General features: G+C 43.9%; 1 protein-coding gene across 20 annotated transcripts in view; it reads left to right on the top strand.

The window, feature by feature from the left end:
• TEX14 (testis expressed 14, intercellular bridge forming factor) overlaps positions 1-15,546 on the top strand; it is a 103,354-nt gene that overhangs the window by 60,504 nt on the left and 27,304 nt on the right. For all 20 annotated transcript variants that reach the window (XM_063628487.1, XM_063628484.1, XM_063628481.1 and 17 more), the window contains 5 exons: positions 3,744-3,850; positions 9,395-9,520; positions 9,750-9,835; positions 11,295-11,564; positions 12,769-12,869. In XM_063628487.1, coding sequence (XP_063484557.1) covers positions 3,744-3,850; positions 9,395-9,520; positions 9,750-9,835; positions 11,295-11,564; positions 12,769-12,869 — 690 coding nt within the window. The remainder of the gene's footprint in view (positions 1-3,743; positions 3,851-9,394; positions 9,521-9,749; positions 9,836-11,294; positions 11,565-12,768; positions 12,870-15,546) is intronic.

Below are 15,546 nucleotides of genomic sequence, written 5' to 3'. Positions count from 1 at the left end.
GAGTACAGTGGCACGATCTCTGCTCACTGCAACCTCTGCCTCCCAGGTTCAAGCGATTCTCCTGCCTCAGCCTCCCAAGTAGCTGGGACTACAGTCACGTGCCACCATGCCCGGCTAATTTTTGTATTTTTAGTAGAGACAGGGTTTCACCATGTTGGCCCAGATGGTCTTGAACTCCTGACCATAGGTGATCCACCTGCCTCAGCCTCCCAAAGTGCTAGGATTACAGGCATGAGCCACCATGCCTGGCCATATCACCCTTTTATTGCCTATGAAGGGCAGATAGCTCTCCCTGCCACCCCTCAACTTTCTGTGCTACAACCAAGGGCCAAGTTGGTTAAGGGCAGGTCTCCTGACTCCTGGTTTGTTGTTCTTTCATTGTACAATAGTGAATCTTAGTGAGGCTTCAGTCCTCACTTAGAACATTTGGAAAAGCATTGGCATTTATTTTTGCTGGAGTGAAGTGGCACTATCATGACTCACTGCAGCCTCAATCTTCTGGACTCAAGTGATCCTCCCGCCACAGACCCCTGAGTAGGTGGAACTATAGGCTGGGACTCCAGGCTGTACTAGCACACCCGGCTAATTTTGTGAATTGTAGAGATGGGGGTCTCAGCACGCCTGGCCAGTATTTATTTCTTTATCTTTTTTTTTTTTTCCCATAGACATGGGGTTTCACTATGTTGCCCAGGCTGCTCTCAATCTCGAGCTCAAGCCATCCACCTGCCTTGGCCTCCCAAAGTGTTGGGATTATAGGCAAGAGCCACCATGCCCAGCTGTCATTTGTTTTTATATAAAAAGAAGACACAGCCAGGTCCAGTGGTTTATACCTGTAATCCCAGCACTTTGGGAGGCCAAGGCAGGTTAATCGCTTGAGCCCAGGAGTTCGAGACCAGCCTGGGCAACATAGCGAAACCCTGTTTCTACAAAAGATATCAAAATTAGCTGGGCATGGGCATGGTGGCATGTGCCTGTAGTCCCAGCTACTTGGGAGGCTGAGGTGGGAGGATCACCTGAGCTCAGGAAGTTGAGATTACAGTGAGCTGAAATCATGTGACAGCATTCTAGCACAGGCAACAGAGTGAGACCCTATCTCAAAAACAAACAAAAAAGGCACAAAGAATTTACTTATATCCTAATATTTCTGTTTCCATAGAAAATTAGAGTTTGCTAGGAAACTGTTAGAAATCACTTTTTTTTTTTTTTTTTTAAGACAGAATCTTGCTCTGTCACCCAGGCTGGAGTGCAGTGGCACCATCTCAGCTCACTGCAACCTCCGCCTCCTGGGTTCAAGCAATTCTTCTGCCTCAGCCCCCCGAGTAGCTGGGACTACAGGTGTGCACCACCATGCCCGGCTAATTTTTGTATTTTTAGTAGAGATGGGGTTTTACCATATTGGCCAGGCTGGTCTCAAACTCCTGACCTTGTGATCCACCCGCCTTGGCCTCCCAAAGTGTTGGGATTACAGGTGTGAGCCACCGTGCCCGGCCTGAAATAACTTTTTTATGTATTATATTTTGTTATCTATTGCTGCATAACAACAACAACAAAGCCCAAAACCTAATGGCTTAAAATAACAATAGTTTTTTATTTCTCACAATTCTGTGGGTCAGGAATTTGACAGGTTCACCTGAGTGGATCTTCTGTTCCACATGGCCATTGGCTAGCATCGCTCACTTGTTTACAGTCAGCTGGAGGTTGGACTGGGCAAGAAGGTCCAAAAAGCCTCTACTTACATGTCTGGTACCTTGAGCTCCTCCAGGTGGCCTCTCTTTGCACTTGACTTGTCATTCAATAAACAGTCTCACCCAAGCTTCTCTACAGCATGGCAGCTGACTTTGCAAGTGAAAGCTAAAACTACCAGACCTCTTAAAAGTTAGTCCTGACCCTAGGATTGTATCACGTTCGCTGCTTTCTGTTGATCAAAGAAAGTCACGAGGCCAGCCCAGATTCACTGGGTGGGGAAATAGACTCTAGCTCCTTATAGGAGGCGTGGCAGGGTGGACGGGAGGGAATTGATGGTGGCCACTGCTGGAAACCATCTACTAGTACACAGGATATAAAACAATGATACTATATTTATTTTTTCCTTAAAAATGTCACCCTCTTTTTCTAGCATCAGGGAAAAAGCCATCTCCATCTAAATGCATTTTTCAGATAATTGAAGTTTATTTCTTTAATTTCTTAGTTCTTAAAATTTTAATTATATTGAATGAAAATGTTACAAACTTCATGATATTCTAAATATCTATTTTGATTATATTCTAAACATATTCTAACCTTTTCTTGTTGACAGTGGTATTTTTCTGAACACCTGTTACAGTGAAGCATCATGATATAGGGCTGTCTTAAGCTTCTGCTAAGGAGTGTTTGCCCATACAAAGGCCTCTGGATCTTATACTTCAGGGAGCATGTAGTAATTTTTTGTGCCTCCTTCTCACTTTTACACATCTTGCTCCCATCTCAAACTCTGTATTTGTTGCTTTAATTTGCTGTAGGCTAGGAAATATAATTAACTAAGTTTGTTAAAATTATGTTAAAATTGGGATAAGTAGAGCTAATAGTCTCTTGAATAAAGAGCATAGACTTTCATTTGTTTTACTTTTGCTATTTCCTAAGTATTGTAACCTTTATTGTATTCTGTTTTATTTTCATAGCATCCCCAGTGGTAGGTATTATCGTTGTTATTTTATGGATAAGTACAAGGTCGTATTTTATGGATAAGTACAAGATTCTCTTAGTGTCAGGGTGCGCTGTCTCACACCTGTAATCCCTGCACTTTGGGAGGTCGAGGAGGGTGGATCATTTGAGGTCAGGGGTTCATGACGAGCCTGGCCAACATGGTGAAACCCCGTCTGTACTAGAAATACAAAAGTTAGCCGAGTGGTAGTGGCACGCACCTGTAATCCCAGCTACTCAGGAGGCTGAGTCACGAGAATCCCTTGAGCCTGGGAAGCAGAGGTTGCAGTGAGCCGAGACCAGGCTACTGCACTCCAGTCTGGGCAACAGAGTGAGGCCCTGTCTCAAAAAAAAAAAAAAGAAAAAGATTCTCTTAGGTTAGTCTGAATAACACTTAGACTAGAACCCAAGGGCCTTAACTCCTGCCACAAAGATCTGCTGTCTTCATGTTCATATAGGAGGGGGGAAATGCTCAGGAAGGTGGATTTTTTTTTCATTTCTATCTTGTCTGATTATTCTCCACTTGTATCCTGTCTGGGCTAGGTTCCTGGAGACCAACATTTCTGGGTAAAGACCTCCAGATAAGCTGGGCACAGTGGCTCACGCCTGTAATCCCAGCACTTTGGGAGGCTGAGGTGGGTGGATCACAAAGTCAAGATAACGAGACCATCCTGGCCAACATGGTGAAACCCTGTCTCTACTAATAATACAAAAATTAGCTGGGTGTGGTGGCGTGCTCCTGTAGTCCCAGCTACTTGGGAGGCTGAGGCAGGAGAATCTCTTGAACCCGAGAGGAGGAGGTTGCAGTGAGCCAGGATCTTGCCACTGCACTCCAGCCTGGCGACAGAGCCAGACTCCGTCTCAAAAACAAAACAAAAAAACAAAACAAAAAAAAAACCTCCAGATAAGAGATGGGTTAGCAGATGGGAAACATGCAAAGGGAAATCCTGGTAGGTCTGGTTATTTCTATACATTTAGCAAGAATGGCTTTGAAAATAGTGTGACAGTGAAGAGAATGGGAATTCTCTCATCAAAGCCCTGAAACATGTTTATTGCTTTTTAAGCTGCCGACTCTTTGTGACCCTGGAAAACAGAACACAGATGAACAATTTCAGTGCACTCAAGGAGCCAAGGACAGTTTGGAAAGAAGCAGGATCCAAAATACCAGTAGGTGGGTCAACATTTTGTTGTTCTTAATGTCATTATGCTTTAGACTTCTGTGTGTCTCTGAGGCCACTCAGTGATCTTCTTATGTCTAGTGACAAAAGGACTGTGAGTGATGAAGAAGAGCAATGCAGACTGGCAGGTTCTCCCACTGAGTGAGTAGGAAGAGCAGTGTCATGAGAACTTGAGGAGACATCAAAGTCCAAGTGGCTGGCAGGTTAATCAGACAGAACTCATCAGTTGTTAGAAGCAAAGCATCTTGCCTTTCCACAACTGCCCAGATAGTTTTTCTTATAAAAACAAACACCAGGTATTGCATTTACCAGTGCTCCAGAAACGAAACTAATTGGAAACCAAGGTTGTTTAAAGTAAGTGTCACTGACTCCAGAGAGAGTTGAACAATGTCACTATCACCTTGGGGTGTGTGATTTCCAGCCAGATGAATGAAATGAATTGACTTTAGCACAAATTACTGGAAGAAGAGTGTGTGTATGTTTGTATATATATTCATACGCATATATGTATATATAATATATTAATACACATATATGTATATATAATATATCCATACATATATGTATATGTATTCATGCACACGTATGTATATATGTATTCATGCATATGTATTCATGAACACGTATGTATATATGTATTCATGCATATATATGCATTTACACATATATTCGTGCACATGTATACATACATACATATATTCACACATACACACATGCTGAGTTTTAAAGAACTTAAGTAAAACAGGCCGAGTGTGGTGGGTCACGCCTGTAATCCTAGCACTTTGGGAGGCCAAGGTGGGCAGATCACTTGAGGTCAGGAGTTTGAGAGCAGCCTGGCCAACATGGTGAAACCCCGTCTCTACTAAAAATACATAAATTAGCCGGGCGTGGCGGCGGGCACCAGTAATCCCAGCTACTTGGGAGGTGGAAGCTCAGTAATAGCTTGAACAGCTGGGCGCGGTGGCTCACACCTGTAATCTCAGTGCTTTGGGAGGCTGAGGCAGGCAGATCACGAGGTCAGGAGATCGAGACCATCCTGGCTAATATGGTGAAACCTCATCTCTACTAAAAATACAAAAAATTAGCCGGGCATGGTGGCGGGCGCCTATAGTCCCAGTTACTCGGGAGGCTGAGGCAGGAAAATGGCGTGAACCCGGGAAGCGGAGCTTGCAGTGAGAGGAGATCACACCACTGCACTCCAGCCTGGGTGACAGAGCAAGACTCCGTCTCAAAAAAAAAAAAAAAAAATTGCTTGAACCCAGGAGGCAGAAGTTGCAGTGAGCTAGGGCACCACTGCACTCCAGACTTGGCAACAGAGTGAGATTCTGACTCAAAAAAAAAAAAAGTAAATAAACAAAGAACGAACTTAAGTAAAACAAATTTATTTGGTGTGTGGGAATTTTTTTTAATTTTTAAAAAATTTATTAAAAAATTTTTTGGTTTAAATTTAGTTAGGTATTATAAGTAAGGGAATTAATAAAAGGGCACTAAATTGTTTTTTCTTTCTTTTTTTTTTTTTTTGAGATGGAGTTTCACTCTTGTTGCCCAGGCTAGATAGAGTGCAGTGGCGTGATCTTGGCTCACTGCAACCTCCGCCTCCCAGGTTCAAGCGATCCTCCTGTCTCAGCCTCCTGAGTAGCTGGGATTACAGGTGCCCACCACCATGCCCAGCTAATTTTTTGTATTTTTAGTAGAGGTGGGGTTTCACCATGTTGGCCAGGCTGGTCTTGAACTCCTGACCTCAGGTGATCCACCCACCTCGGCCTCCCAAAGTACTGGGATTATAGGTGCGAGTCACCACACCCAGCCAATACATGTTTTTCAAGGCAGACTAGTGTATCAGTTTTAGTTTTTGTTTTTTTTTTTCCTATGGATAGATGGTAGCACTAATCCACAACTTTGAAGTCAGTTCTGGAAACAAAAAACTTTTTATTCCTCCCCCTAGTGGTGATTGAGACTAATGACGAGTTTGCTGTTTGTTTCATGTTGGCAAATATGTACATTAAGGGAGAATGAAGGAAAATGTCCAGACATTTTATTTATTTATTTTTTATATTTTTGAAATGGAGTTTCTCTCTTGTTCCCCAGGCTGGAGTGCAATGGCGCAATATCGGCTCACTGCAACCTCTGCCTCCCGGGTTCAAGCGATTCTCCTGCCTCATCCTCCCAAGTAGCTGGGATTACAGACATGCACCACCACACCCGGCTAACTTTGTATTTTTTAGTAGAGACGCAGTTTCTCCATGTTGGTCAGGCTGGTCTCAAACTCCCGACCTCAGGTGATCTACCCATCTTGGCCTCCCAAAGTGTTGGGATTATAGGCGTGAGCCACCGCGCCCGGCCAGACATTTTAGATCGGTGGATTTTATTCCTATGAAGGGAATAATGAAGAACTACCTAGCTGGCATCAGAGTGTTTGGCACTCACACCACTGATAGAAGCAAATGGGATGACATAGCCATTAGATGACAAAGAAAAACCCATAGTTGTTGTGGCCTCCCCTGCTCGGCACCCTCTTCCCTCAGAAGTACAAAAAACAGACCAAAGAAAAGTTTAACATTTTTCTACCTGTTCCTCTAGATTTTTGTGTGCTTAAAAAAAAAAAGTGACAATTATGATATGTGTAAGCAATTTTATATCCTGATTTTTCACTTTACATTAGAATGTAAACATTACTCTATGTTATTAAAAAAAAAAAAAACCCTTGTAAACTTATTTTGAAATTGTTGGGCTGGGCAAGGTGACTCTCACCTGTAATCCCAGCACTTTGGGAAGCCAAGACAGGCAGATCACTTGAGCCCAGGAATTGGAGACTACCCTGGGACACATGGCAAAACACCATCTCTACAAAAAATTAGCCAGGCATGGTGGTGTGCGGCTATAGACCCACACCCTCTCCTACTTGGGAGGCTGAGGTGGGAGGATCACCTGCTCCTGGGGAGGTCAAGGCTGCAGTGCCATGATTATGCCACTGCATTCCAGTTTGGGCGACAGAATAAGACCCTGTCTCAAACAACAACAACAACAACAAAAATAGTTGGATTTCACTTATTGTTGAATTTTAGGTTGCTTCATTCTTTATTCTATTATGAATAGGGACACAGTTACTTGTAAATAATGCTTTGTTTTTGCATTTTGGATTATTTCCTCAGGATAGATTCTCAGAAGCAGGTCAAAGGGTTTGAAGATTTTAAGGATTCCTTTTTACCCCCCTTTTTAAGACAGGGTCTTGCTCTGTTGCCCAGGCTTCCTTGCAGTGGTGCAATCTCAGTTCATGGTTTTTTTTTTTTTTTTTTTGACACAGAGTCTTGCTATGTCGCCAGGCTGGAGTGCAGTGGCACAAACTCCGCTCACTGCAACCTCCGCCTCCCTGGTTCAAGCGATTCTCCTGTCTCAGCCTCCTGAGTAGCTGGGATTACAGGCGTGCACCACCACGCCCGGCTAATTTTTGTATTTTTAGTAGAGACGAGATTTCACCATGTTGTCCAGGATGGTCTCCATCTCTTGACCTTGTGATCTGCCCGCCACGGCCTCCCAAAGTGCTGGGATTATAGGCGTGAGCCACCACGCCCGGCCAATCTCAGTTCACTTTATGGGGCCAGTGTGTGAGGGTCGCTTGAAGTCTGGGAGTTTGAGACCACCCTGGGCAACAAACATTGTGTGACTTCATCCCTACCAAAAATACAAAAACTAGCTGGCTGTGGTGGCAGGTGCCTGTGGTCCCAGCTACTTGGGAGGCTGAGGTGGGAGGATCGCTGGAGCCTGGGAAGTTGAGCCTGCAGTAATCTGTGATTGTGCCACTGTACTCCAGCCTAGTGACAGAGTCAGACCCTGTCTCCAAAAAAATTTTATTTTTTAAAAAGGAAGCTGATCATATCTACCCTCTCTGACTCAGCAGTCTCTCTGCTTTCTGGTCCAGCTGGAGAATAGGGCATTCTAGATAACAGGGAATTCATATCTGTGCCACAGAGCACACACTTTTTTTTCTTTTTTTTTTTTGAGACGGAGTCTTGCACTGTTGCCTAAGCTGGAGCACAGTGGCCTGATCTTGGCTCACTGCAACCTCCGCCTCCTGGGTTCAAGAGATTCTCCTGCCTCAGCCTCCCAAGCAGCTGGGATTACAGGCGCCTGCCACCATGCCCAGCTAATTTTTTGTATTTTTAGGAGAGACGGGGTTTCACCATGTTGGCCAGGCTGGTCTTGAACTCCTGACTTCGTGGTTCACCTGCCCTGGTCTCCCCAAGTGCTGGGATTATAGGCGTGAACCACTGCACCCAGCCTACACTTTTTTTTCTTTGGAAATAGAGTCTCGCTCTGTCACCCAGGCTGGAGTGCAGTGGTGTGATCTCAGCTCACTGCAACCTCCGTCTCCCGGCTTCAAGCAATTCTCATGCCTCAGCCACCTGAGTAGTTGGTATTACAGGCATGCACCACCATGCCCAGCTAATTTTTTGTTTTTTTAGTATAGAGTTTTCACCATGTTGGCCAGGCTTACCTCAACTCCTGGCCTCCGCCTGCCCTGGCATCCCAAAGTGCTGGGATTACAGGTGTGAGCTACCACGCCCAGCCAGTTCATGCACTTTTGAAAAGTTAATTGAATAGATGATAAAATGTACATGTTCATGAGATATTTATAAACTTTATTTGTTTATTTTTTTTCTGGAGACAGGGTTTCACTATGTTGTACAAGCTGGCCTTGACCTCCTGGGCTCAAGTAATCCTCCTGCCTTAGCCTCCCAAGTAGCTGAGACTGCAGACCTAAGCCACCATCCTGGCTAGTTATGGGATATTTAGAGGAAAAAAAGACGCCCTTACGTTGCAAATGAGGAAGTCTTGGCCTAGAGAGATTGATGTTTGCCAAAGTCAGATAGTAACTTAGTGGTAGGTCAGGGTCTAGAATTCAGTGGGACTAGATTGAAGGTCTCTAAATGTTCTTCAGGATCTCTGATGCCTTAAGACTTTTTACAAATGTTAGGCCAGGCATGGTGGTTCACACCTGTAATCCTAGCACTTTGGGAGGCTGAGGTGGGTGGATTACTTGAGATAAGGAGTTCAAGACCAGCCTGAGCAACATAATTTTCTACTAAAAGTACAAAAATTAGCCGGGCATGGTGGCGTGCATGTGTAATCCCGGCTACTTGGGAAGCTGAGGCATGAGAATTGCTTGAACCCAGGAGGTGGAGGTTGCAGTGAGCCAAGGTTGCACCATTGCACTCCTGGGCGACCGACTGAGACTGTGTCTCCACAACTACAAATGTTATTGTGCTGTCACTGATATGAAGGTGGGCCTGTTACCAGAGAATTCTGATGGACAGGCAGGAGCAGAACCCTCACCTGAACCATCACCTGTGATTTGTGGCATTTGCAGGGGAGGCTCTGCAGCAGCCCAGGGATTGTGTCTTGTGAAACTGCGCTTCAACTGTGGGTTTCTTCTACCTCTGAAAATCTCCCAAGAGCACTTTTATAATCATGAAATCTAAACTTAGAAACTAAAAATACTCTTAGAGATCTTAGAGCTCAGTCCTTTCATTTCTTAGCCAGGGAAGACCTAGAGAGTCCACTGCCCAAGCCAAAGCCACACAGTTTAATAGTGCACTCTTCACTCTGTCAAGCCACCGGCAGGGACCTTCTGCGTCACCCAGCTGTCACTGGGACTCTACCAGGTAAGGATCCTTGTGGGCTGGAAACTGGTGGTGGGGCGGAAGTGGGGGCGGGTTCTGGCACCCTCTGCTGGTGCAAAGGGGTCAGTGCAACTCTAGGAATGGCTCAGGGAATAGGGAACAGGTCCTCTGGATGGGCTGGTGGGCTTTCGGTTCTGTCAAGAACTTGAGCAAACTGATGTGTTTGTGTCCACCCCACTCCCCCTACCTGCAAAAAACCCGTGCAATTCAGGATGAGTGTGGAACCTGTTTCTTCTGAAATCTATAATGCAGAGTCCAGAAATAAAGATGATGGAAAAGTACACTTAAAATGGAAAAGTGAGTATAAAGTCATGGGTTTTATTAGACAAAATGAAATTTAAAGTATATTTCTAATGTGGTTGATATTTCTAAGTACACAACCTATGTTGCACATTTAGAACCATAGCAATGTCCTGAATTTTTTTCTTTTATTATATTTCATTTTAAAAGCAGGGCCCTTCTGACTACAGACTTCAGAAGGGAAATGCTTTTTTTTTAAATTTCTAGACTTTTTAGGAAATATTTCTATTATATAAATGTATATTGTATAAGAAATGTAATAAAACAGTACACAATACAATAAGTCCCCACTTAATACTGTTAATAGGAAACGACAATGACTTTAAGCAAAACGATGTATAACAAAACCAATTTTACATGGGCTACTTGATGTAAACAAGAGTTAAGTTCCTATAGCATATTTCTGGCCACAAATACATCACCATACTTATAAATAAAGACCAAAACACTTCTAATATTAAACATTGAAATAAATGTGAGCTATGTACACATTTAAGAGAGATTAATAAAAACAAGTAAGATAAGTAATTACCTGTTTATTCTAGTTCAGGGTCACAGGTGGCCGGAACCTATCCTGGCAACTCAGGGTACAAGGAGGAAGCCAGCCCGAGACAGACACCTTTCCATTTCAGAGTGTACTCACACACTCCCACTCACACAGACTGGGGCAACTTCGACACACTAGTTCACCTAACGTGCACATCTTTGGGATGTGGGAGGAAACCGGACTACCTGGAAAAAACCCATGCAGATATCGGGAGAATATGCAAGTGCCACACAGACAGTGGCTCCAGCTGGGAATTGATGGTTTTTTTTCTTTTCTCATCAGAGTTACAATGAAACAATGTTGAATAAAATGACATTATTTGAGGGACTACGTAGATATTTATAATATGATAAAAGTGGAGAGTATGCAGTGTCACTATCATATCCTCTGGGCATTATTCTTTGTATCAGTTTTATAGGCTTAAAGGATATAATGTCTATTTTTAATACTAGTCGTAAGTGACATTAGCAGAAGTGTTCTACAACATTTGAAATGAAAACATGCATATATGTATGCACTCCAAAAATATGTAGTCTGGAAAGACTAGACAAACTCAAATAGAATCCTTTCTATTATTACACACTGAGAACTTTAGATGTCATTTTTCCTGTTAAAACTTCACAGGAAGAGGGTCTATCTGTAAGTTTTTTGCTGCCTTTCACCCTGGAAGTCAGCAACAAGGGCTGTTGTTTGGGATAACTAACTGAAATTCCCTTCTCTCTCTCTGTCATCAGTTCTCCCCTCACCTCCCATTCAAGCCAAACAGGGCAAGCTAAGGATGATGCAATTGTAAAAAGGCAATTATTGTTACAGTATGAGTTATAATAGTATTATGTATTTCTTTTAGATGAAAACCTGTGTTCCCAATGTTTACAGTGATGTTTTAAATGCGCTTTCTCTTGTGCACAGTGGAGGTGAAAGAAATGGCAAAGAAAGCAGCTACTGGACAGCTCACAATACCTCCTTGGCATCCTCAGAGTAGTCTGACTTTAGAGAGTGAGGCTGAAAATGAGCCTGACGCCCTGCTGCAGCCCCCCATTAGGAGCCCGGAAAACACGGATTGGCAGCAAGTTATTGAGTATCATAGGGAAAATGATGAGCCCAGAGGAAATGGCAAGTTTGACAAGATGGGCAACAATGACTGTGACAGTGACCAGCATGGCACTGGAAGCTTCATCAGTAAGTTCACTTGCGGGAATCAGGATAGGTGAACTCAATCAAGTATCAGTCGGGCGAGGTGGCTCAGCCTGTAATTCCAGCGCTTTGGGAGGTGAGGCAAGCGGATCGCCTGAGCCCAGGAATTCGAGACCAGCCAGGTCAACATGATGAAACCTGGTCTCTACAGAAAAAAAAAAAAAAAAAAATACAAAACATTAGCTGGGCGTGGTGACACATGCCTCTAGTTCCAGGTACCCAGGAGGCTGAGGTGGGAGGATCACTTGGACCTGATAGGTGGAGGTTGCAGTGAGCTGTGACCATGCTACTGCACTCCAGCTTGGGTGACAGTGAGACCTTGTCTCAAAATAAAAATAAAAGTAAAAAAAAGTTATCAACTCTCAAAAAAGTAAACCTTCTAGCATATTTTTTTTTGGTTTGGTCCTCTCTCCTTTCCTATTTTTCTGGAAACCTTGAATTCCAGGGGAAGGCAGTAAAGCCCTATATCTCATTGCATTTCCCACAGGCAAACAGATCCAGACACTGATCAGTTTTTATATTACTGAAACAGGCCCCTTTGTCCAAAGGAAGTAAAATAATCACGTACTGACCCTGATTTTGGCGAGGAATCGAGCCTTCTTTACCTGGGGATAGAGGTAGGCCACCACTGCCTACTGCCCATGTCTCTGCATTGTATTCTAAGCTGGAAATAAATTCTCCCAGAATTTATTTAGAATGTATTCTAAGCTGGCATTAAGTTTTTCCAGAGAGTCTATGCTGGAGGAACCTAGAGACACATGACATTTATTGTCATCAGTTTATAGATTTACAGGTTAAAAAAAATGAAGGCCATATATTTTCCGTTGATAATTTGCTTACAATCAGGGCATGGGATATTGTTTCACAGTTGTTTATAAGTTAAAGAAAGATACATCTGAACTTGTCATTTGTCTTAGGCAGAAAATCTATTGGCTTGGGTATTATTTGTATTTAGAATCTGTTTCTTGTCAAGCATCACTCTCAAATGGGTGGGCAGATGATCCAGGGCTGCATTTTGGGGTCAGGCTAAACTAACAGTCTCTACTCTCTGGACTGAACCTAACGTATGGGACATGGCCACTCTTGGCAGAATATGTATACATCTCTTCTCTCATGCCAACTTTATCCTCTTCCATGTTGTCTGAATATCACTGAATGACTTTGGCCCTGATTGTGTTACAATCATTAGGTATCAGGCACCCATCTCCCAGACAAAAGGAGCAACCAGAGCCTAGTGAAGCCTTTCAAGCAAGTTCTGACACATTGGTGGCTGTTGAGAAACCTTACAGTGTAAGTAATACTGCCTGGAAAGCCAAGTTGAACCCAAGGATCTAATAAAATAGAACTGAGTTGTTATTATGTGTTATGACACCAAAATAATATCTATAGTAGTTCTTTTTGGCTGGAGCATGTTCCTTCATGTCACTGACATGAATAAAATAATCTTTCCTCCTGTCTGATACTTTTTAAAAAGTCGATTCAATCTCCTGACCTCGTGATCCGCCCACCTCGGCCTCCCAAAGTGCTGGGATTACAAGCCTCCAGCCCGGGCGACAGAGCGAGACTCTGTCTCAAAAAAAAAAAAAAAAAAAAAAAAAAAAAGTCGATTCAACTCAATGAATTGTGTATCCTGGAGACTGGGAGAGTACAGAAAAGTGTCAGATTCAGCTTTGGCACATGAGTTTCTGGCATAGTTGGGTAAACAAAACTGGGGCAAAGCTCCTTCCCCAGCAGGTGACTGAGGTCAGTTAGGAGTATGAAAAGCAAGGGCAGGGTTGCTATGAGAGTACCTTCACCTGGAATATCCTCTAAGGGCCAAACTCAGCACCCAGCTCAGTGGAAGTGATGTGTTTGTGCCTGACAACTGCACCTCAGCAGGATCTATTTGCATTTCCACTGCAGTTACAGCCTTGCTTCAGGGCTTTAACACACTCTAGGCCATAGTGCAGCCAGACTAAGAAACCAACATTTTTTTATTGTCATTGACGTGGGATTGCAATCATTTAAAGAATATAGACAGCAATTGAGAATGATACAACATATGAGTACAATAGTGACAAAATGTAAGGTCTTTTGACCTATTGTATTTAATCATGGCATACGAACCATTCATAAGATTAACTTATTCTTTCTCTGACTTGAGGGCTGAAAGAACAGTCATATTAAGCATACTGGCTGAGCTGGAGAAGCAGGCCTAGGCAGAAAAGTGGGGAATGTCTGCCGGAGGCCAGGACTCAAATTCAGTTTGATGAGAGGTAAAGAGGAGCAGCGGTTAAGTGCACAGGAAGGGAAGTGTGTGGCAAAAAGCAGTGTCTGAGGAAATTAGTCACAAAATCTCTGCCTAGAGATCACTGAAGGTTGGGTGTAGTGGCTCACCCCTATAATTCCAGCACATTGGGAGGCTGAAGCTGGAGGATCGCTTAAAGCCAGGAGTTCAAGACCAGGCTGGGCACCATAGTATGACCCTGCCTACAAAAAAATGTAAAAATCAGCTGAGTGCAGTGGCTCACTCCTGTAATCCCAGCACTTTGGGAGGCCAAGGTGGGCAGATCGCTTGAGTCCAGGCATTTGAGACCAGCCTTGGCAACATGGCAAGACCCCATCTCTACAAAAGTTAGCTGGATATGGTACATGCCTATAGTCCCAGCTACTTGGGAGGCTGAAGTGGGAGGAACACCTGAGTCTGGGGAGGTTGAGGTTGCAGTGAGCCATGATCACACCACTGCACTCCAGCCTGGGGGACAGAGTGAGACCCTGTCTAAAAAAAAATAAATAAAAATTAGCCAGGCATGATAGTGTGCACCTGTAGTCTCAGCTACTCGGGAGGCTGAGGCAGGAGGATTGCTTGAGCCCAGGAGTTCAAGGCTGCAGTGAGCTGTCATTGCACCACTGTGCTCTAGCCTGGGTGGACCGAATGAGACCCTGTTTCAAAAAAAAAAAAAAAAAAAAGACTGAAGTGAGCCATTTGTTTGGCCACGTGGTAATCAGGTCCTGAATATTGCAAAATAAGCAGGAAAAAAGGGGTGGAGCAGAGATGCTAGAGAAACAAATTTGCAGGCCGGTCACGGTGGCTCACACCTATAATCCCAGCACTTTGGGTGGGAGGATCACTTGAGGTCAGGAGTTTGAGACCAGCCATGCCAACATGGTGAAACCCCATCTGTACTAAAAATACAAAAAGTAGACAGGCGTGGTGGTGCACACCTGTGATCCCAGATACTTGGGAAGCTGAGGCAGGAGAATCACTGGAACCCCAGAGATGGAGGCTGCAGTGAGCCGAGATCATGCCACTGCACTCCAGCCTGGGTGACAGAGGAAGACTCTGTCTCAAAAAAAAAAAAAAGAAATTTGCAGGCCAGGCATGGTGGCTCACACCTGTAATCCCAGCACTTTGGGAAGCCGATGCAGGCAGATCACGAAGTCAGGAGTTCAAGACCAGTTTGGCCAACATAGGGAAACCCGTCTCTACTAAAAATACAAAAATTAGCTGGGCATGGTGGCACATGCCTATAGTCCTAGCTACTCAGGAGGCTGAGACAGGACAATCACTTGAACCTGGGAGGTGGAGGTTGCGGTGAGCCAAGATCGCACCTCTGCACTCCAGTCTGAGTGACAGAGACTCCGTCTCGGAAAAATAAGTAAATATAAATTTGCTGCTTTTTACTATTTATTTTTATTATTGAGAGTACATTGCTGTTTTTAAAATGCTTCTTCATTTGCCTTTAACCTGTAATACTCAAGGGACTCACAGGTTCTGAGTAGCCGCAGCCTCCTCATCTGTAAGATGATGCCAACACATGGGCTATGTCTCTGCCTGTGAGGGATCAGGGTGTTTAAATTCAGTCCTCAACTTGAGTTGACTAGGGCCTTTCTCCTTATTTAGAATATTAGAATAGGACGGTTACCTCATTTCCACCCATTCTGCAGATGATGCTGCTGAGGCTCAGGATTAGCATTCCTTCATGCT

The sequence above is a fragment of the Symphalangus syndactylus genome, chromosome 20 (assembly GCF_028878055.3).
Source record: "Symphalangus syndactylus isolate Jambi chromosome 20, NHGRI_mSymSyn1-v2.1_pri, whole genome shotgun sequence".
Lineage (NCBI taxonomy): Eukaryota > Metazoa > Chordata > Mammalia > Primates > Hylobatidae > Symphalangus > Symphalangus syndactylus.
Note: the sequence above shows the minus strand (reverse complement) of the source record. Positions and strands in the feature narration are given on the sequence as shown.